This window comes from Dinoponera quadriceps, unplaced genomic scaffold, assembly GCF_001313825.1.
Source record: "Dinoponera quadriceps isolate SergipeBrazil2010 unplaced genomic scaffold, ASM131382v1 scaffold707, whole genome shotgun sequence".
Lineage (NCBI taxonomy): Eukaryota > Metazoa > Arthropoda > Insecta > Hymenoptera > Formicidae > Dinoponera > Dinoponera quadriceps.
This window is the reverse complement of record NW_014555450.1, coordinates 1774111-1795838: the sequence shown is the minus strand read 5'-3', so window position 1 is coordinate 1795838 and position 21728 is coordinate 1774111. Positions and strand designations below refer to the sequence as shown.

The 21728-nt window shown below is 43.2% G+C and overlaps 1 protein-coding gene across 5 annotated transcripts in view; it reads right to left on the bottom strand.

Moving 5' to 3' along the window:
- LOC106744244 (basement membrane-specific heparan sulfate proteoglycan core protein-like) overlaps positions 1 to 21728 on the bottom strand; it is a 173806-nt gene that overhangs the window by 89290 nt on the left and 62788 nt on the right. For all 5 annotated transcript variants that reach the window (XR_001374434.1, XM_014618831.1, XM_014618832.1 and 2 more), the window contains exon 3: positions 10530 to 10684. Coding sequence is in view for 4 of the 5 variants with exons in the window: in XM_014618831.1 (XP_014474317.1) it covers positions 10530 to 10684 (155 nt within the window). In the remaining variant the exon portion in view is untranslated. The remainder of the gene's footprint in view (positions 1 to 10529; positions 10685 to 21728) is intronic.

The following is a 21728-nucleotide window of genomic DNA, read 5'->3' as shown; positions in this document are numbered from 1 at the left end:
TGAGTTTTAATTTGCGCATGTGAATGGAGTACAGTTACGACTTTGTAACAAGTCCTTTCAATTACGATCGCAAGTAAACATAACCGAACCGAGATGTCAAATATTACCCCATCTAATACAATATTTGCTAACGATACACCAATTCATTGCGGGAGCCGGACCGAGTTTAATTATATTATATATATATATATATATATATATATATATATTCAGTAACTAATATATATCGCTGTCAACCAGCGTATCTAACCAGCATATGATAATTCGACTAATAAGAGTCAATAAGAACCAGAATCGCAGCTATTGACAGGTAATTTTTCGATATACTTAATTTATCTTCCGAGTTAGTGCCGTGCCCTTCATGGATTTGTTTCCGTGCACATTTCATTGCTTCACTTCTGAACTGATAAAATGCGTACGATGATTTTCCCGTGAATTCTTTTCTACTCCGAATTTTTCGAAGTGAAAAAATCGCATACTTTAGTCTTGATTTTATTTTCCCGATAAATTAAACAAATATCCATCAACTTTCGCGATTTTCTGATTTTAAAATTAGTCGAAATTATCACGCCACTTGTTCGATTTAATTGTTCTACAAATTTGAAATTACAGATTATCGCTAAATAAGAATTTAAGCATCTACATCGTTCAATATGAAGATTGCCGGGCGCACTCGATCGCGTAACAGCTTTCGACGTCGCCGTGTGGACAAAGTGACGCGGAATAGCCGTGAGGATTATCCTGGAAACCCTCACCCCGCATCGGTCATCGTGAGCGTAAATAAGGCTGATTAAGGAGGATAATTCCCTGGAGTGGCGTCGCCCTCAGTGAAACAAGCAGGCATTGCTCTGACGCGCGTCGCCTTTCAATAATGCCGTTTACTTCGTGTATTTCGTTCTCGTGGACGCCGGTGAGCGGTGTCCGTGTCCTTTGCGGTTAATGGTCGCACTCGGAATTGCCTGCGGGAATGTTCTCTTGACTGACCTGTTTGATGTTTTGTTTGCGCGCCGTCTTCCGATGCTCGGCCAGTCGAATACTCTTCACGACGGTGTCTTCGGACGGGTTCAAGTAGTTCGTCGACGAAATATGAGTCGCGCGCTGTTTCTCTCGCCGGTATTTTACGTACCGGAAGGACGTCGCTTTATTTGAGAATAATATAATGGATCGTGTGTGTGCGAGCGCGACGTGTCAGTGAGTAATGAATTTATTACGGTACGACTGTCACTGTTTGGAAGAATGTATGACTGATAATTGATCATCGGTCACTGATATATTTTTCAATAACATCTGAATAACGCACGAACTGCTGCGAACATCTCAATGCTATTTTACGTTCCTTTGCGATTTCATCCCTCAAAAACAGATCAGACTGTGGACATTTTTCTTGCACCTACGCTTCACTAAAGACTTGACTCCGATGTCTTTTTTATACGCTATCGGTCAATGGAAGGATAATCCGAGGTGTCTATACTTGAAACTAATTTCTCGATATGTTCTTCGGTATGTTCGATCCCGCGCTATCTGGGACGACGGACGATAAATTTCGCGACGGACGAAGATTTAGAAGCAGCAGTCAGGAGCAGGCTAATTCTATCGGCGCGTCTATCCCGGGACAATCCCCAAGGAACGAGTGCCAATTATACCCGGCTGGCCTTTCGTCGGTCGCAGTAAATACAGATAAAGGTAATTGAAAGCAATCGTCTGCTCCGAGCTGTTGTTCTTCCGTCCGCTGAATCGAGGACAAAGAATCCGGCCCACTTGTTCCCGCCAGCCATTGTTGTTGATTCCGCGCATGTCTCGTTCGTATGAACAAAAACAGGTAGGTGCAGCAGCATCCTCGATAGAAAACTCTTCCGTGAAGTCGTTTCTTGTATTCTTTGCAGGAGGCTCATCCTCGTTAGGATATAATCGAAACTGTGCGGAGTGTAACGATTGTCCGATTGTCTCTCTTAACTTCTAATTAGTTTCGTATTAAATAAAAGTGCATTCAAATAGATTTCTTGCTGCACGAATTCCGCTTCTCTCTCTCCTCCTCTTCTTCTTCTTTTTCACCACAGCTATTCGTATTTTTCTTCAGCGCTCGGTGCGGTCTATTCCAAATATCCGTTGAATATATTCCTCGAGTTCCGCATGGTAACGTCGCTATCGCATTCTCTATATTAAAAACAGCCGTATTATTTCCGTTCCGTTCTCAGCTGACATTTCGTCTGAGATATTGGGAATCGGCAGCGCAGTGGTGGGTGTGGTTCCAGACGAGTAATGGACAAGACCCTTCGTCCACTGAGCAAACTCTAGGACAGAGGTTCGTAATCGAAAGACGCTTCTGGCGGAAATCCTCGAGGACGCCCCTCGTTCACAAACACTCCGCCTTGCTAAGGATTAGGAGGGTGAGTTTCGTATTTGCGCTGACGACTGAATTTTTTTCTCGCAATTTTAAAGAGTGTCTCGAGTTGGCTCTCTCGGCGCGATACGTTCGGCAGAGAACGAGAGAGAGAGAGAGAGAGAGAGAGAACTTGCGAAATATAAAGTCAAATTTAATTTTCACGTATCCGGCAGAATTGTGCGAAAAATTAAGCGATCGTTTCGCGGTGTGATCTGTGTTTCACACAGTAGTCGTTTCTAAATGTAAATTTATCGTGCGCGTCCCCGCTCACTTCAAACATTTGCACCGGATGGAAATTTCCGGTGCGTTAAACCATATACGTCCTTTACGGTGTGAATTGACAAAGAAAATGCAAGTCAGCGTTCGATCAAGGATGCAAAGTGATAAAGGTCTACTCAGCCCTTTTGCTCGCTAGATATTATCGTTCCACGGCTGCCTCGTCGCAATCGTGTCAGTGAACCCTTCGATGGGAAAACCGGTGGCGTGTCGTTAGCATATTTCTCGACGTGCGTTCGCTAATCAGCTGCAAACGAAGGTACAGTAAATTACAAGTCCGTGAATGGTATTCGTCGAATTTTGTAAGTTACGAGGTAATAACCTTAAGGAGATTTCCCGTAAAGGATAATGGTCCTCGAAGAAGTACTGGAAGGTTCAAATCCCCTTTATCAGGAGATAAAACTCGGAAGAAAACTCTCGAAGATGAGGTGACGGAAAGCAAAACCCATCGTGAAACATCGTGGAATAATTGAGATTTTAATCGAGATACGAAGCGAAAAAGTCGCAATTACAGTTTTTAGATGTTGTAACGTTAAGGAGTAGTTAAAGATTACAATTGATCAAAAGATATTCAATTTAATTTCTTCCGAAACAATATTGAGCGATTTATGAGTACCCAATGTCATTGTGCGACGTGTTATTTCGCAGAAATTATCAGCGAAACACGTCAATTTAATCTTACGACTAAAGTGCGTAATACTTTCGAAATGATTTGGAAGAGGCATTCGTGGTTCTATCTCGTCTAACGAATTGCCAGTAATAGGATACGTTTCAACGGGAACCAACTTAATTACGTACGCATTTCAGCTCCTTAAATACGTATATTAGCGGTCTCAGCAGCGGAGCTCTGCTCTCGGAATCTACGTCGTCCCAAGAACATTGAATTACGGCGATGTAAATGTACGTTCTCTCTCGCAACAGCATCATTGACGTCTCAACGGATCAATCGGTCTTATCGAAGAAATTGAAACGTGTAGGCGGATGAGAGAAATCTGTCTCATTATTCAAATAAACATCGCTTGCGCTGTAACAATTTGAAGAAAAAAAAAAATACATCGTTATATGAAAAAAAAGTTCTCCGAGAAATTGTTAAAGCATCGAAGCTCAATGTCTATTAGGGCAGAGATCGGCGGGTGTACGATTTTTCGAAGAGTGAGGCGTGAAAACAAGCTATCGAAAATAACCGAGCGATATCGCCGGCGAAGTAAGCCTTCTCGTGCTCATCTCGTCTCGTCCCGTCTTCTCGGTCCCAATTAACCGCAAGCTCGCCCTCGGCGGTGCGCATTTCGCGTCGTCGGCGCCCTTCATTAAAGCACGATTCATTCCGCTGAATATGCATCGCGGCTGATTCCGTGACATTTTCGCGAAGAAGAGATATCGCCGGTCGACCGCGGCGGGGGAAGCGATTTCTTCGTGAATCTTCTTCACGATCAGTCGCGCCATTATCCCAATTGATGCGATATCTCTCCCCGAGGCCATTTGGAAGATTTTGTCCGCGTACACATAGATCCACCACGGCGGCGGCGAAACGCCTGTAGACACATGTAGCGTTCTCCCTTCCGGCGGCTTCGCCTCGCCACCCCCGCAGGTACACCGACGTACCCTCTTGTCGCCCGCTACTATGGCCGTGTTCTTGTGTGTGCGTATCAAGCGGTGCCCAATAAATCCACGGTTTAATTAAACTAAGTTTAAACGGAACCCTCTCCCCCCTTCCTCCTGTCGGGCGGGCACCGTCGCAGTTATATGTATTACGTTCCTGATCCGCCGCTAAATCAATTATCGGAGTTACCGGCGCGATGTGAAAGGATGTCGCCGGAATACCTTCGGAGCCCCCGCATATTGTGCGCTGTGCTTTTATTTTCGGACGCTCGGGATCGTCCGCGACGGATTGGAAAGACAACGGGCCAAGAATAATGGCGGATTAAGCGGCGCGAGTAGGGCGAAGGGTTCAATGGTAGGGACATTATACAGCTGAAATAACAATAACGCGAATATAAAATTTGTAAATCGTCGGCGGGTCGTTGCATTTTGCAGCGTGGGGTAGGGGAGGAAAAGGGATAAACAATGTATCGACGATGCGAACAGCAAACAGTTTATTCCGTTGAATTTTACACGTATTCGTCATAATTCATTTCTGCTTTATTGATTTGGAGAAGCGAGAGACACCGGTATCAACGCTGCAAATTGTTAAATGGAAAACGGATTGGTTTACGATGCTCGTCTGCTACCGCCGATTTATCATTTAATATCGCCGCTAAGTGGATGAAACGTCGGCTTGGGCGGCCGTATTTTTTTGCGATTGGAATAAATTCGCGCCGTCAAAGAGGATTAAGATATTCCAGCCGACCATTGTATCCGCCTTCTCAACGGCGAGCGAAATAGAATGTCGCGCGGAAAGAGGAACGCACAAACGCGTATAGAGCAGCACGCGTTTCTGCGATCAATTATGTCTAATGAAAATGCAAAGCCGATTTACGCAATCAAATGCTAACCCTTGTAGCGTGTATTGGGAATTCCTTCAACAGTACGTATCGCTTTGGCGGCGTGCAGATACACGATTAAGCCTAAGCCATTCCAACTATTTCAGATGGTACATGCGATGGGAAGGGCCCGATTAAACGGATCACTTCCGATCCATTTTACAATCAAGCCAGCCGGTCCGCCTACGAGCCTCACTGCGCTGAGAAATGCGACGTGCTGCCCCGCCAGCTTTTCTTTCCGGGCACGTTGTTAATTAAACGCGAGATGCCGAATTCGCGACATCATTTTGTACATTTCGAGCCGAATTTATCGTATCGCATTGTCGAATACCGCTCGCACGGGAATTATCACGAATGTCGTTAATCTCGACACTTTTTTCGTCCATCTCGCTCGTTCGAATTTTAACGCGTTTTCAACTCTTTCATCACGTGACATCGGGCGCATGTCAAACGTTACGCTACTTCAAAGGCGCAGGTTTTTCAATTTGTCAAAATACACGTAAGGGGTGAAATTCGCTGTAATACGCAAGCGTCTGGCCCGCGTCGTTCAACGTCGCGCTCGTCGGTTTATTAAATTTGGCGATTGCCTTCCCGACATTCGTCCTTTGATCTTGGCCAGCCGTCCATACTCATCGATATAACAACGCCCGTGTACACACCGGTGTATCTATCGCGCGACATTTGCGTGTGTGCTACGCGCGACAAGTATATCATAGACGTAGTGGCGGGCGGTCCGATACACTCTGCAACCACTTGGCCGGGTATGCTTGATCGGTTCATTTGCCAGCACTGAGGACGCGCAGTCGGGGGCAGCCACCCTCGCAATCCCCGCTCTAACCTGCACTTGCTTCTTCCGTTGTTCCAAGCCCTTCCGTCTGCCAATTAAAGGCAGCCCTTGCGCAACCAAGAAGATCGTTAGACACACGTACGCGTCCATACCGGGTGTTTCGCGTTACAACAACTTCCGAAGTCATACATCTTCGTGGAAGCTCGCGGAAGATATCGCACGCACACAGGGCAAAACGCGGCCATCCATATAAGGGCGGTATAATGCGGCTGCGCTACATTCCCGCAAGAGATATTCTATCCGTTTCGCGTCGTGTTTGCCGTTTCTGATGAATCTCAAATTATAGAGAAAGTTGTTGAAAGTTGCGAGAAGCAATCTGGAGCCTTTTAAGGAGTCGCAGGAATAAATATCGGAAAGCTCCGCCATCTCCGCTTGAAGAAGTGAATAAGTTAATAAAATTATATACATTTCAGTCAACGGTGTGATTCTCAACATTAAATATCTTTGCAAGTAATTGCGATTTTTTGCAAGTCTCGTTAAGATCCGTTTAAAATCAAACAAAGAGCACAGTTTTTTTTTTAAAGCCTCGTTTTCGAAGAATTTATTCATATGTCGTTCGCTTTTAAGTTGCGCGTAATTTCAAACTTATCCCGATGTTTTTGTGCCCGAGGGAAGTTTATTTCGGACGGCCCAGCGAAATTCTGGGTCACCCTGTATGTACAAATACCCTAAGCGGATGAACAAACACACACAAACGCACACCCACACAGCTCAGTCTGTACAATCTCGGGAATTTCGAGAGCGTCTGAAGACGAGTGGTTTAACGACCGTCTCTCTTATTACGATTGTAAAGGTTGGCTACCGATGCGTTAGAGAAAGAAAGCGACCGACTCGTTGCGAAATAATAAAACTTCTTGATAACGATGTTATGGGCTGTCTTATCGAGGTTGCCAGCTGTTGCGCGTATCCAGAAGGAATCGGACAATTGATCGCGCTCTCGTTATGTGCAAGGCTTGTCGAGGATAAGAATCTCGTACTGGTGAAATCTAAATCGCGCTCTCAGAACATATCTCGCATCTTCTAGCGTGTATCTTCAAGAACCATTGTGAATTATAGTTGAAAATATTATTATCAAAATTGCTTAAGGCGTTTGCAGCATAAAATGAGTCTTTTAAGAATTCATTGGAACTTGCACTATATGTGGATTTAAATATGGCATAATTATTGGCGCAACTGGAAAACGATTGACCATTCGGGACATTTCGGATTTTTATGAAAAAACTGCTATGGTATGAGGGTTAAAGGTTAAAGACTAATATAGAGATATTATACAAAAATTTCATAATTACTGACCGTTTTGTTATGTAAATGTATAGAAAATAAGAAACTTACAATTTATAGTAATTTATGTACCACTTTCTATTACGTGTGCACCTCTGTTAGCTCAACTAATGTATAAATAAAACATTAGTAAGAAAAATAAAAAATAAATAATGGCGCTAGTAATATTGTGCATATATATTTTTCTTAATTTCGCTGAAAATTAACACTTATTACTAGCTAAATAAAATTATATAAAAGTTCTCTTTCAGTAAATAATACATTTAAATAGGAGCCCTTTAATATCGCCGCTAAAAATCCGACACTCTACGGCACAACTATCTCAAAGGTTAAATTATATCAGACGATAAATCGAAGACTTTTTACTTTTGAAAGCTTCGACGGTGTTTTGCCAAGCGAAATGAACAGTTCCGCTCGAACGCCTGAAATTTGTGGCGGACAATTGCGAGCGGTTAAATTTGTGTGAGCGAATAATATAATCGACACGCACCACGCCTATTTGTAGAGCAGACGCGTTCGTTCGTATTACGCGTCCTATGATGGAATAATACGGGAATATGCAGTGCGAAGTAAACATTAAACCTCGATTGTTTATTGCGCAATTTTAATGAATTTAATATGCATATTGATACCGTCGCTGCTAATCCGGATAAACACCCATAATTATGCGAATATTTACCTATAAATAGATCGGCTCGATACTCAATGTGCAATATACCGGAAACCGTGCGACAGAAGTCGGCTATTATAATTGACGTAAATCAACTGAGAAATGAGTTATTAATTCGCAGCTATTTTCGCACTTGAAACTTTGCGTTCCTTCCTGCAAATTTATAACGCGCTCGATAAAAGCCGAACGTCGCGGAAGAAGAACGGCAAATTATATTGCGACTGAACGAGCGTGCACAGACCCACACCATTTACACGCAGTAAGGGAATTATGCCATCAAGACACTTCATTATCACCCGCGCAAACGGCGAAGTGTTAATGAACCCAGCAGAGACACACGTTTCCTTTCGTGAAACGGATAACATGGTTGAGACAATGCAAACGAATGCACAAACGGTGCCGTCGACACTCGGAATATACGGGGACAAACAACAACGGACTGCGAGCAGCTCGTTTGTATTTGCAAACAGTCACAGGAGAAAGAAACACTCCTTGCTCAACTGCGCAAACTGTGAATCCGGGATTACCGTTTCGATTGATCTCACCGATACACCTCGGTAAATTTGTTAAGGCAAGATTGAATTTGCGTGAAAGAGAGAAAGTCGCGTGAGGATCGATCGAAACCACAAAGTCCCGGTGAATTTTTCGCGCTCTCCAGCGGAAAAGTGAAAATTGAACGCGCTGTTCAGAATATATTTGTGGTTTTGTATGCGGTGCGCGCTGAGCGTGCATTCGCTATTAATAACGTCGCAATAAACATAATCTCGAACCAACAACTAAGTTAAATGACGGTATTCCATTACAAGTGTCCTAAACTTGGATCCTCCCGCGAAGCGAGGATTGAACATTTGACTTCCCGCCCGTACCTTCGGTATACCAGCGGTAGCTCGTTAAAGTTTAACGATCCGTTAATGCTTGTCGAAGATAATGCCCGAAACAATTCGCGGCAGAGATCGATGAGAGGTGAACGAGGCGATTTTTGCGGGTGATCGTTAAAGCGCCTTGAAGATTCGAAACTTATCGCGTGGCGAAATGTGAGAAAGAAATTGTCGATCGTGCTAGCGGGTCTCTCGTGAGTTCAGAGCAAAGCGCCGTTTTGTACGATTTTACGCTATTTTGTCACGGAGAAAGAAGGAAAGGGAGGAAGAGCACATGCACGATTGTTTAATTTAAAATGAGATAATCTTACGTCCGTTAATTGGATAGCGACGTTAAAGGACAGTGGTGTTTCCTACGGGCGCCGTAATAACGGCGAGATTTGCATTTAATCAGACCCGGGGAGCTCCTTTTCTTGTTGGCCATTGTAAATACGGCGCGTGCGCGCGCGCGCGTGGCAAGAATGTCCGCGCGCGTTTTTATCGCGCTGCCATTCCGCACGCAGGACCCGTGAAAGTTCCCCCAACTGTTTGCACTTACAAGCGTACCTCTCGAGGCAGGGTTATTGTTCACTTGTCGAGACTTTGAGAGCTCCGCACTCCATTTGCATTCTAACGATAAATGTTCTTTCTGAAAGAGATTTCCCTGCCGACGTGCGCAAACTTTCCGCCTTGCGCAATCACGCCGCAACTTTGCAATTGCGCGATATTAATTGCAGTATTAATAACAGTGAGGCAAATATTTGTCGTAAATATAAGGCACAAGCGCGATAAATTGAAGTGTTTGTGCTTTCGATTACACCGTCTGCGAGAGCAAACATGGCGTTCTCGATGGCGAGGCGTTCGAATTGAATCGCTCATCGAGTAAGACCGTTGCAATCCCAATAAATAAAACATCTGTGCAGACTCGTTAAATTTTCAAAATATATATTCGCGATATATTGCATAAGATTTCGGTAAAAATCAAGAAAAAAGAAACATTTGTGCTCGCTTGATTTTACGGGGGAAAGTATAACGCGATTTGTTAAAAAACAGATCGCGATACAATATCGTCTATTCCTATCTGCAATGCCGCTTTGGGAAAAGAGCTGTATTTCGTCAGAAAGACTCTTGCACGCGTATTTTTTTTGTTTTTTCACCGATATTTTCCCATAGCGTGCGATTCTACAATTTATGCTGGTACATAGAGCCGAGCCGTATACTATAATCTGGGATCTCTATTTTCAGGTATTTCAGAGTAACACGACAACTTAACGTCGTGCGAGAGCTGCGGAACTGCAGAAATTATGCTCTATCGTTTTTCAAACCAGTAATTTCGCAACATTAATCAACGCGATTAGTCCGCGAGATTAACGTTAAACACGGAACGGCGGTGCCAAGGTGCGAAGTAATGCGGAATGAGGTATCGGCACTGTGTGCGAGTTCGACAGTTCTCCACCCCGATTAAAATAAGGTATAGTTAAATCCGTCAGACTTTAAACTAGGGTGCAGTTTTCGCTCGCATAACTTATAGCGATATCGATTATACCCTTGTTTATCCCGCATCATAACGACACCCTCGCTGCCAACATTGACGGAAAAACGACGGAAGAAGCGTCGGGAAATCGGGAAAAACCGACGCATCTCCGACGGGAATCTCCTTGGACCTTTCATCCCGCGTACGGTAGGGAAAAAAACAATGGTTGCGCGGTAAATGTAGCATGAAAATATTACTCACCACACGGTCGCCCGGATGCTTGACATAACAATTCAGCTCCGCCGTCTGGCCGACGATGGCAGTGACATTTCGCGGTGCAATATCGTCGAAGTGGGGCTTGTCCCAGGATCTTGTCGGCTTGCTTCCAGCCACTACACTAGCGAGACTGGAGCCACCTGAGACAAAATACAACGACACTTTTATGCCGGTGTCGGAAATACGTAATAATTCCGCAGGCGAATAACGCATTTTTACTGCTTTAACGATAAGTAATAAAAATTGAGCGATCGCATCTGTCGGCATTTAATTCACAATAGACGTCCCTAGTGTGCATTGAGGTGTTGTTGTAAAAGCTCGTGCCGTTTTTTCATCGGTTCGAAATCCCTTCTAAATTTCCACGAGCGCGGAATCATGCAGCTACCGGCAGGTAATCGAACAAAATACTTAATTGATTGATCGTATTTTGAAATAAATAAACGTTATTTGTGCATTTTGATTAAAGATAGAGATGAACCACCAACCGAGCGCGACAGGTTGTATCGAGGCGCTTAACAAAGCGCGCAAAATCCACGGACAAATCTTATCTAACATTGAACGGGGATATATAGCTCGCGCTAAAGTCAAAGTCGAAGTTAGATGAATATGGAAACTCAGCGTGTCGTACATTCAAACGAGATTAGACGCGAAACCCGCTTTACAACATCAGAGGCTGCACCCCGAGTGGACTGAAAGTTGCTGGGTTGTGCATGCCGTAGGTAATTGTAATAAGTACTTGATTAAGCCCGAACTTCCGAGAATTATAAAGCATCACGCCATTACTCACGACTCCTGCACACACAATCGCGCCTAACATTTGTAAAATACCGTGTTGTTAGCGCCAAGAATACCCGCCGTCTTCTTTGATCTCGCGCCCGACGCAAATCATTTACAAACTGCGCAACCTGTTAACGATTCTGAGCATATCTCCTACTTTTTTGTATCATTCTCGTATACGACTTTAAAGTACATCTCGTTTAGCGTGTACCGCAAATCAAATTTCAAATCGGGTGCCGCGAATGAAAGCCACGAGCTTGAAAAATATATACAGGAAGAGCTCTTTAAACGAGAACAAACGACGTATTCTCTCTGATACTTTGTATACATTATACAAGAACTTTGAAAGAACTGATAATTAATCACGCATTAACATCTCATACGTATCTGACTTAAATCATTACACGTGAATTCACCTGGTGTTTAGCGTATTTCAGATCGCGTTAATCACTTGATTAATAGAATTAATATCTTATAATTATATACTCGATGGTAAACATTAACCTTCATGATGTAATCTGTAGTAATTCATCACTCTGCTGATGTTAAACCGACATAACATTAAACGTGTTTATTGATAAATATATTAAGATAATTATATATCAAGTTAATTATGTAGCGATTATATATATTATATACATTTCATATGTATATAAATATTGATTTTCCTTCCTCACAGATTGTCCAGGTTTCCGTTTTTGTTTTTTCAACCCATTGTATTACCCTTCATAAAAGTATAATATTGAGCATAAAACACTTTGCTATACATTCGTAACGGGCAATGCGTAATTTCATTTCATTTTCTCTACTGAATACTTTTATTTTTCGTAACTACATATTACCAACGTAATTATAAATAATTGTTTATACGCAAAATACATTTCAGCACAAGTTCGCTGTTTCAAGCTTGATATGCGAGAGTCACTCGATGACAAATGTAGGTATAATAAAAATGTGCATCACAATAAAAATGTATATTGATTAATTTTAGTGTATGAAGACACTTCCTGAAAAATGTATCTCAATACTATATGCAGAAAATAAATTGTTTACTATTATTTACGTCGTAATAATCTAATAGTCTAATATTAAAAGTAACATACGAAAAGTACACATGCGGAAAATTATTCCCGCAAATCTATAACGAAATACCTACATTCTGTTAGGTATAATATTAAATTCAGTATACAATGAACATGGAATTTTCCTCCCATTAGACAAAGTAGTACTGATATTATATTTCATTAACATCTTCATTAATGTACATTTTATCTATCTATATATATCATTTTATATAGAAAAGGAAGACTTGTCAAAAGAAATATATATTATTTTTAATGAATTATAGTGAAATTATAGTGAAATTATAGTTATCACTATTTCATGCAAAATTGTTAAAGGTACAGGTTTATGTTTTACTTTCCGGGATTAAAGATGTTTTGTACTTCTGATAGATATTCTATCGAAATATCGGCCGTATTGGTGAAACATGGTCATTAGTATAATATTAATAAGCAACATAAACATAATGTGAAATATTAGGATGGCTATTAATAATAGATCGTTTAATTGATGTAACATTTCAATAACATGTACACGTTCGATAATAATATCTATATGTTCTTCGGCTGCACAATGTGTATCACTATATATACGTGTACATGTGAACACGACAATAAATTGAATATAGAAGAAAAATAAAGTTGTGTGTATATGTGTGCTATTGTGCAGCGTATATGATCTTCGTTGTCTTCATTATATTTTTCAAACATATTTCCTACAAATGTATTAACGCTCGATGTAATTAAATAATGATATCAGCGTTAAAAAGGGATTAAACGGAAATCAATGAAGGCATCCCTAGCAATTAATCATACTAACGCTTCCCTAATTGTTGCGGATCCACACTGTAAACATTCGCATGCTTCAAAATGAATAGAACGTAACATGGATGTAACGCGAGTGTTTCTCGTGTCGCGGTGTATGACATCGAATATCCGCTGTAACGAATGAAGTGTTACAATAAATGGAAACGTAATAGAATAGATGGGCGAAATTGATTGTCGCTCGTTAGATGCTATCGAATTCCACTGGGAATGCTGAGCAGTGGAGTCGCTTAACTATTATTTGCAGTAAAATATAAAAAAGGAAAGAAACGTTAATCCGACATGGAACATTAACGTTCGATAATCGGGTGGCGCTCGCATGGCGCTTAACTCCGCGCTACGAAGCGAAGATTTTTTATTCAATTTATATGAATCACCCGATTTGCCATTAGCCGAGGTTTCGACGATCGTGGGGATCGTCATTATCATAATCCCATAGGAGTAGCTGAATACGATGGAAAAGAACGGGCAGGCGGGTCAGAGGGTGGCATCGGGGATGGCAACGGCCGTGCAAGAAGGGATAGAACGCGTCCGATAAAATTTTCCATTGTATGCCGGGGAAAATGGGACTTCGGCGCGGGTAGAAATTGAAATTGTTACGACGTACATGTGAAAATTGCGGAAATCGCTCGACGATGCTCAAGGCGTAACGAAAATGCGGCCGGATCAAAAGGATCGATAACCCGGCCGAAACTGCTGACGGCGGTCGGGAATGTAATTCATTGCAAATCTACGACGCAAAATCAATGCGTCGTGACCGCGACGAAAGAGTAACGGGAGTTTTTTTTTTCACATTGTTTATGCAGCTCTCTCTCTCTCTCTCTTTCTAATTCGTTTGAATCCTCGAGTTAGATATCGCATACGCGGAATATCCCGTCGCGATTTCCATGCCGCCTAGGCAAACTTCCGCGTTCCTTCGGAAGAAGTTGCCCATCGCCATTCAATAAAGCATTCTCTCAACTTTCGATGAACACCGGGAAATGAAAGCTATCGGGCTCGGCTATCGATACGCAAAGGCGATCTCCGTGCTCTACCTCGCACGAATTCAATAAGGTTCTGCATTCTCCGCACTCCGTGGCAACAATAACTTCTTGTTATAGTCATGGTGCGGGTTAAGCAAACAGCGTTCGCGAGAACAATACAGGCACTGCCCACCCGCCAGATGATTTTCCAAACTTCGTACCTTCCAGTCGCGGCACGTAACCCGAGTTGTTTGATCTGTAGCTTTGAACTCGGCGGAAACCACCGCTAGCGAAATTTTCCACTTCGCCTTTAAATCTCACCGCAACCGTGAGCGATGTCTGCCTTTATTTCTGATTTCACCACCAATTTTTATCCTCGTTCGCGTTGCTTATGAGTAATATTTTTTTCTCCTTCTCTCTTATTCCGCATTCCCCGCGGTAACTGTAAATATATAAATAGAAGCTATGCTTTCCCCAATAGATTCGAATATGAATAATTCTTGACACTAAACTCAAAGTAGCCATAAATGGAAGAGATGACAGAAATATTGATAAACTCACGCTCTCGCGCGAAATGCGTCGACACGTTTTCCCCTCTTTAAAAATGATTACGCGCGAAAATTCCTCCTCCCGTTAATGTGAACTAATGGCGGCGTGGCGTGAAAAGCGAAGGTCGTAATGCTGTTAATGTCGAAGCGCTTTATTCACGAGCCGGCCCATATTTCACGGCGCTAAGCCGCATCGAATCTTGGCCGATACTGGAACAATATTTATTTGCCGGCAGGAGAGCGAAAAACGCGGGGCAAATGTCCGTACAAAGTGTCCTCGCCGTTACGATACTCCGGCGTGGTTTTTCCGACCTATCCCCCGATCGCACTTGGCTCGTGACTGCGCGATATTTCGAAATGGATCGTATCGTCGATTTCGGCATCGAGTGCATTGCCGAAGGGTCCGTTCTTTCTAGCCGTTTTATTCCGTTGCTCGCTTCGTCGCAATTCGTCGCGGTATACGCTCGATCAGCTCGCAGCAATATGAGCGCGCATTCCCCTTTTACCTGCGATCGAGAAGTTGGATTTCGCCGTTCAGATAAATCGAGGACTCGCGAACGACATCGACGGCAATTGCGCGAGCTTAGCCGAGGTTGGGAAATGCTATCTGTTTTCATCACCATCCGTCCTCGCGCGCTGTAACGAAATAAAATACACTGCGCGTAGTGTGCGCGTGTTCGGACAATTCGAACACGTGGACGCATCAATTTCGCTGAAACATCGCGCTTGCCACTTATCCGTTCTCTTAAAGGAACGCGCGATGATCCTCGGGGAAAGATTATGAATAATGCCGAGAGGGAGCGAGACATTCAATTCGGTCGCTCTATGTCGAAAGATAAGCGTACGGCTCGCGGGATGTCGTAAAAGATTAAGACATTCCGCCGCGGAAGACATCTCGCGAGATCGAACTTGCACGCGGAAGAGCGAGCGCGCGTGTGTTTCGTGAGCGGAGTTAAGTTTCCGCCTGTGGGAGGCTGCATGGTCGATAACGATAACGATATGGCAACCGGTTACGATCCCCCGTGTTCATATGCCTCCTTTGGGATAGGGTGTGAGCATATTCTATTAACACGACGGTTTACACGGTCGCGCATCTCTCGTAAATAGAGCCGGCGCAAACAGATTCCCCGACGACGCAGCCATCGGCGCGCTTTGCCGCGTTCATTCGGCAATTTCATCAGCGCCCGTTCGCATAACTGAAAACCGTGAAAAATGAGGACGCAGAGAGGAAGAGGGAGCACAAAGACCTTCCGGCATTTTCCGGAAAAATGTTCGCGCGCTGTGATACGCGCGCGCCGGAGCAATTTATCATTCTCAGAACGCCGCGACATTAATAAGCGTTTCGGGTCAGACAATGAGCGTCGGAGTAATTCTGACGCGCGCGTAGGTATTCGTCTCGGAAGGATTTGTCGCCACCGGCTCTTTGTGAAATGGAATATCAACGTTGTATGTATATATAGAGGTCTTTCAACTCGGCCGAGAGGAAGCGTTCGAATTCTAGATCATTCGATGCATCGTTATTTCGTATAATCGTTCGATAATACGTTGTTGCGTTGAGTATTCTCGAAATTTCTCGGAGTGGAATCTTACTCAGAACAAGTGAAAAGTGGCATCGACGAGTGAAAATATCGCCTACTGAAATCGCAAGAATGAAGTCTCGCTCTTAGCTTGAAATAGATTCTGCGACTGCATACGCGAATGAGAATATCTCGAACAATCAGAATAAACTTGTTTCCGTGAGGCTGGAATAAATTAGAATGTTGGATGGAAAAAGAGAAACGTCGTTGAAAATGTCATTGAAAACATTGGAATTGAAATTCGACACCGTGCACATAATGCTATCGCGAGAACATACACGCGCAAAAATACTATTCTCGACGACCGTTAGATCTAAAGGGCCATTCAATGATTATGTCATTTGGATATTTTTAACTCTCCCCCTCCGCCACCTCTCTCAATCCCTTCGTCAAAGGATCCCGCACCATTTCTTATGGGAAAGTGTTTTTCTGCAAATTTGGCTAGTTTTTGAATATGTGTAGTTCTCGTCATTCTGAAGAATGTCTCAATGGGCACAACTTCATCCTATGAGCCGTTTCCGCGTTACAAGCCTTGAAAGGTTTAACGTGTAAAAGTATAGATTTTTCGACCCGGTATAAGTGATATTCGGTCAAATGTGCACGACCCTGTATTAACGACTTTCTGCGCCTTAGAGACTTAACTGTCATAATATATCAGATACATTTGCAACTAAATCCAAGATAAGGTTTAACGAGAAGGCAAAAAATTCCGTATAAATATGCTCGCTAATGAACATGGTTTATTAAGAGTGAGATAATATTTACATTTTCGGAATGCAAAACGCATGCCAGCGATACCATTCCCATTGCCAAGACGTTTAACGAGAAGGCAAAAAATTCCATATAAATATGCTCGCTAATGAACATGGTTTATTAAGAGTGAGATAATATTTACATTTTCGGAATGCAAAACGCATGCCAGCGATACCATTCCCATTGCCAAGACGTCCAAAGAGTTTTGACCGCGACTTTAACCCCTTTAACAAGACTTTAACCCCTTGACATACAATGACGAATCTGACTCGTCATTCATTTCATGGGCCACTGTAGACTTTGACGAGTCTGACTCGTCAAGCGCTTTTTTCAGCAGACGCCGTGTAGTTTACAATTAGATTACATAGTTGCTTCACTCGTGCGTCGATTCTTGTTTGTTTATAACGTTCGAGATGACTCAAGAACAAAAAAGTATCAAACATATAAGAAGGAGCACAATCAAAGTAACATTCAGTTTAGCAGGAGTCTTGTACAGTGAATGTTATACTAGCCAATATTTGAGTTTAGTAAAGATTATAAATAATCCCTGTAACATGTATAAGTCGGATGCATTATATGAAAGTGACGATGAGAAATTACCTACAAAGGGATGCCGCGTGTGCGTAAAAAACAACATAAAAAGTGAAGCAACGTGACAGTGCAAAAAATGTTTAGTTCCTTTACATGTTCCAAAATGTTTCGAAATATTCCATACTGTATAGAACTATTAAATTATTAGTTTTTAATGTTATTTAGATGTTCTTTGTTAACATCAATCTGATTAATAAAAATCCAAATTTCAAAATAAAATGTACTCTTTCTCAGCTTTCACGTAACTGTTCAGTTGAGCGAAATTAAATAGTATTTTTTGGTCGCATTAAGTTCCATTTAATTTGTATGTCAAGGGGTTAAAGGCGGTTCGAAAAATGGAATACAGTAACGGTTTCCAAAAATTGTGTAATCGCTTCCAGCGTTGCATTTACTTAAAAGGAATGTATTTTGAAAAAAAAAATTAAGAATTAACATTTTGATTATTATGCAAGACTGTGTCAAAACTCAAAAATGTTCACTAAATGTAATGAAATGTATCATGAATGCAAACAAGCGGACAATCACGCGCATTCATAGTTACAAGTTACGCTATATAATGTAACGTTCCGTGACTTTTATTCCTCCTACTTCGTTGCTTGTTATCACAGACTGTCACAAAAACTAAAAATCTTATCCCTTGTAGTGTGACATAGTTATTAAATTTGATTCCCCAATTACAAAAAGTTTGATTCCGGTTTGCGCGTGTTGCTCTTTTCGTGCTTCGATCTTTATGCGGCGCGACAGTAATAAATTCCGGTATTTTTCACAAAATGATAAAAACGGAAAAGATACACGGAATGCATTTCATGCAACATCAATATCCGATGAAAAAGCGCTCTGTTAATTAATAACATGATTTTACTATTTCGCACAAGCATTACAAACATTCAGCCGAGTAAACTATACGAAACATTAGGGAGGTTCCACAATATCCAACGATCCATCTCTTACAACATAATCTCACCTATATCACACGAATTCAATAGCGAGGCGGGGAACTTTACGAGTAACCATTAGCGAGTAACCAAGGTGTACCTTATCGGGCGAAGTCAGCAGTTAAATTCACGGACGTTCAAATATCACGAGGCTGTTCAACTTTACAGCACCATTCTTAAGAGCTCAATTCTAAGGCATCCGCGGCTGTGTATGCGCATATGCGTTGAAGAGAGTACTGAGTCATCAAGAGAAGCGTGAATAATCGGAAAGGTCATCCCAGCGCGCCAAGGGTCCCAAACTCGGAGTGACACTTGACCCGTGGCTGTTGGGTGCAGTAAGGCCAGAAGAGCCGCACATTGAAATTCGAAGACCGTAAATTTAATACACCGCGAAATTAGCTATTAAGCGTGAATAATGCCGTAATCTTGCCCGGTACATCTGTCCGAGCGCGATAACACTTATTGCACGGTAAACGACTCGGAATATTAAAGCGATAATGGCGCAGCTGCCCGATAATTTTGCACGCGTGGACAGAAGCGTGCCAGTGGCGTTCTTTCGGCACCGAAATCGCAGAGATCCGTCGAATCAATTACATTCGCTAAATATACGACGATTGAAACGCCCCGATAATTCCGAGCGAGTAATCCACGATATTATTTATCGGCGGCTTTAACAGCGCACAAACTCATGCAGATTACTACCCCACGGCCGACCGCGACAGGGCGAGATATAAAAAGCTTAGGGCGCGAGGGTGACGAAGGTGGACTGGAGAGAAGCCGTATCCGGGATTATGACGAGTCGAAAGGAGGGTGTGCCGAAACTGCGTCCTCGCGGTTCAAGGAAGTCGGTCGGGTTGAAAGGTTGGCAGAACGGGATCGCGGATGAAACTGGGCGCGGCCTGGTTCGAGGAAATTGCCACTCAGAAAGTTACGTAACTGAGGGGATTACAAAACTTATTGTATGGGGAGAAAACGAGGCGCCGAACGGAGTCGCGATACTGTATTCTTACGGTCTGCAACGCGATCCTCATACGAAAAGAGCGCCCGATACCGCTTCGCCATCTTGGATGACCCGAATGCGGTAAGAAGCAACGGTGGTAGAAATTTTTGTTCCGCCCGAGCTGATCCGTGCTTCGTCTTTGGGTGGCTGATATTGATTCAATCGACCATCTGGCCGATTTGACTTCGCATCAAAATCCACAGAGCGAAACCCGTCTCTTCGTTGCTCACTTCGCGTGAATCGACAAATAATATTTACCTTGAATATCTACTTAACCCGAACATTGACGGATAATATTTAGATTGCGATCCGTAACGTGAAATCCCACGATTCTCCGAGTGCATCGTATAAATTGGTAAACAGATCGAGACACGTAGACAATTGCGGGAGGACTTGACTGATTTGGAAAGATCGGGGCCCGAGAGGGATTGGAAAAGAAACGCTCCTGTTCTGGGAAATTGCCACTCAGGAAGTTACGTAACTGAGGAGATTACAAAACTTATTGCGTGGAGGGAAAACAAGTCATCGACCAACGCCGCAGTGCAATACCCATCCCACTCTCTTGGAATTCTATTCCTGCGTGCTATTTCGAACGCCGGGACATAAGTAAGATATCGTGTATATCCGCGCAATATCATAATTTTCCTCGGCAGATACAATGTGCAAATTACATTCGGAACGACGGAATGTGCGTCGTCGTCTCTCTTTCAACTCTCCATCGTAGTCAGGCGGCGTCGCAACGACCGGACCGGGTAATTTCGCGTAGATTATATTTGCGAGAGGAAGCTCGAGATATATATATATATATATGCGGATGAATTAGATTAGATTGTTTTATTTACGATATAATACTCCGCTCGTGTCTTCCGTCCTTAGAATTCGCGTTCAAAACCGATTCCTCGATTCGATAAGTAGGTCGCGTAAGGTCGTACAACCGCACGCGATAATTTTAAAATTCATTTACGCGAGAACTAGTCGCGCGGGTTCCTCGAGGTGAAAATTCCATCATCTCACGCGCTATCGATCCTCGTAGTCGCGTAATCCTTCCGCTCCTTCGCGACAGCGCGCAGGCGGCAATTTTCATTCGCGGTAATATGCGCGCCGCCACCCAAGCAGGGTGTTTAGCCCGAAAGGGAATTGTAAAGGCGGTCTATTCCGCGGGAATTGCCGCTCGGAAAGTTGCGTAACTACCGAAACTTATATGAAGGGAAAACGAATCATCGACCGGCGCGCGCCTCCGAGGCTCGCGGAGTAGAAGCTCCGGGCTGGAGTCATGTGTCGCAAGTTTCCGGCCGCCGCCGTTCCGTAAGAGGAATCGACGTCCGCGCTTCCTCGTTCTCTCGCAAAACTTCCAACAGCTCCGGCTATTCCTCCGATGAAGAATGAGAGCGGCCGGCAGACGCGGTCATTTGTTATTTACTGATCATTACACTTCGACGTGACTGAAATGCTCGACGAGTCCCGGAGCGACTGTGACGATGACAACGGTGCTTCGTCACTCCGCGCTCGGATTTTCTTTTTTCCCCTCCTTTTTTCACGATTCACCGATGTCTCGTTTTCTCGTCCGATAGTCGCGCGATCCGAGGACGAAAAAAGTTTGCATGCGATATGCGAGGAGTCGACGAATACCCCCGGTCGGAGATTTGCATACTTCTGGGTACGGATGAATATTTTTCCCGGGGAATTTCTCCTCCGTTGTACCGAATCGTCGGTAGAGTAACGCGTTTAATTTTCATCTGTTGCCGCGATTGTAATTACAATTGTTTCGATGTTTAATCTCGTCATGCGTGTAGAAACGCTGGAATTTGCGTTTAATTGCTCGCTAAGTACTTCGGATTGCTTCGCGTTTGAACATTGTGGGTAAACGAAGTTGTAACGTGCAACACACGACAACGAATTTGGATCTCTGTAAGAAGTTTCCTAGGATCAGACGAAATCCATACTAAGCCGGTTAAGCTATTCAGCTCGTTCGCGTCATACTGTGTCATTTGTAAAACATACATGTTCAATGAATGTCAAGAAACTTAGTTATATAGGTTTATGAAGGCGATTATTAGTTACGTCTAACATCATACGAAAAATCGTGTCCCAGATAAGTCAACTTTGAAACGGAAAAGAACCGGTCTAGCGAGATACGTGTGCCCGGATAAATATT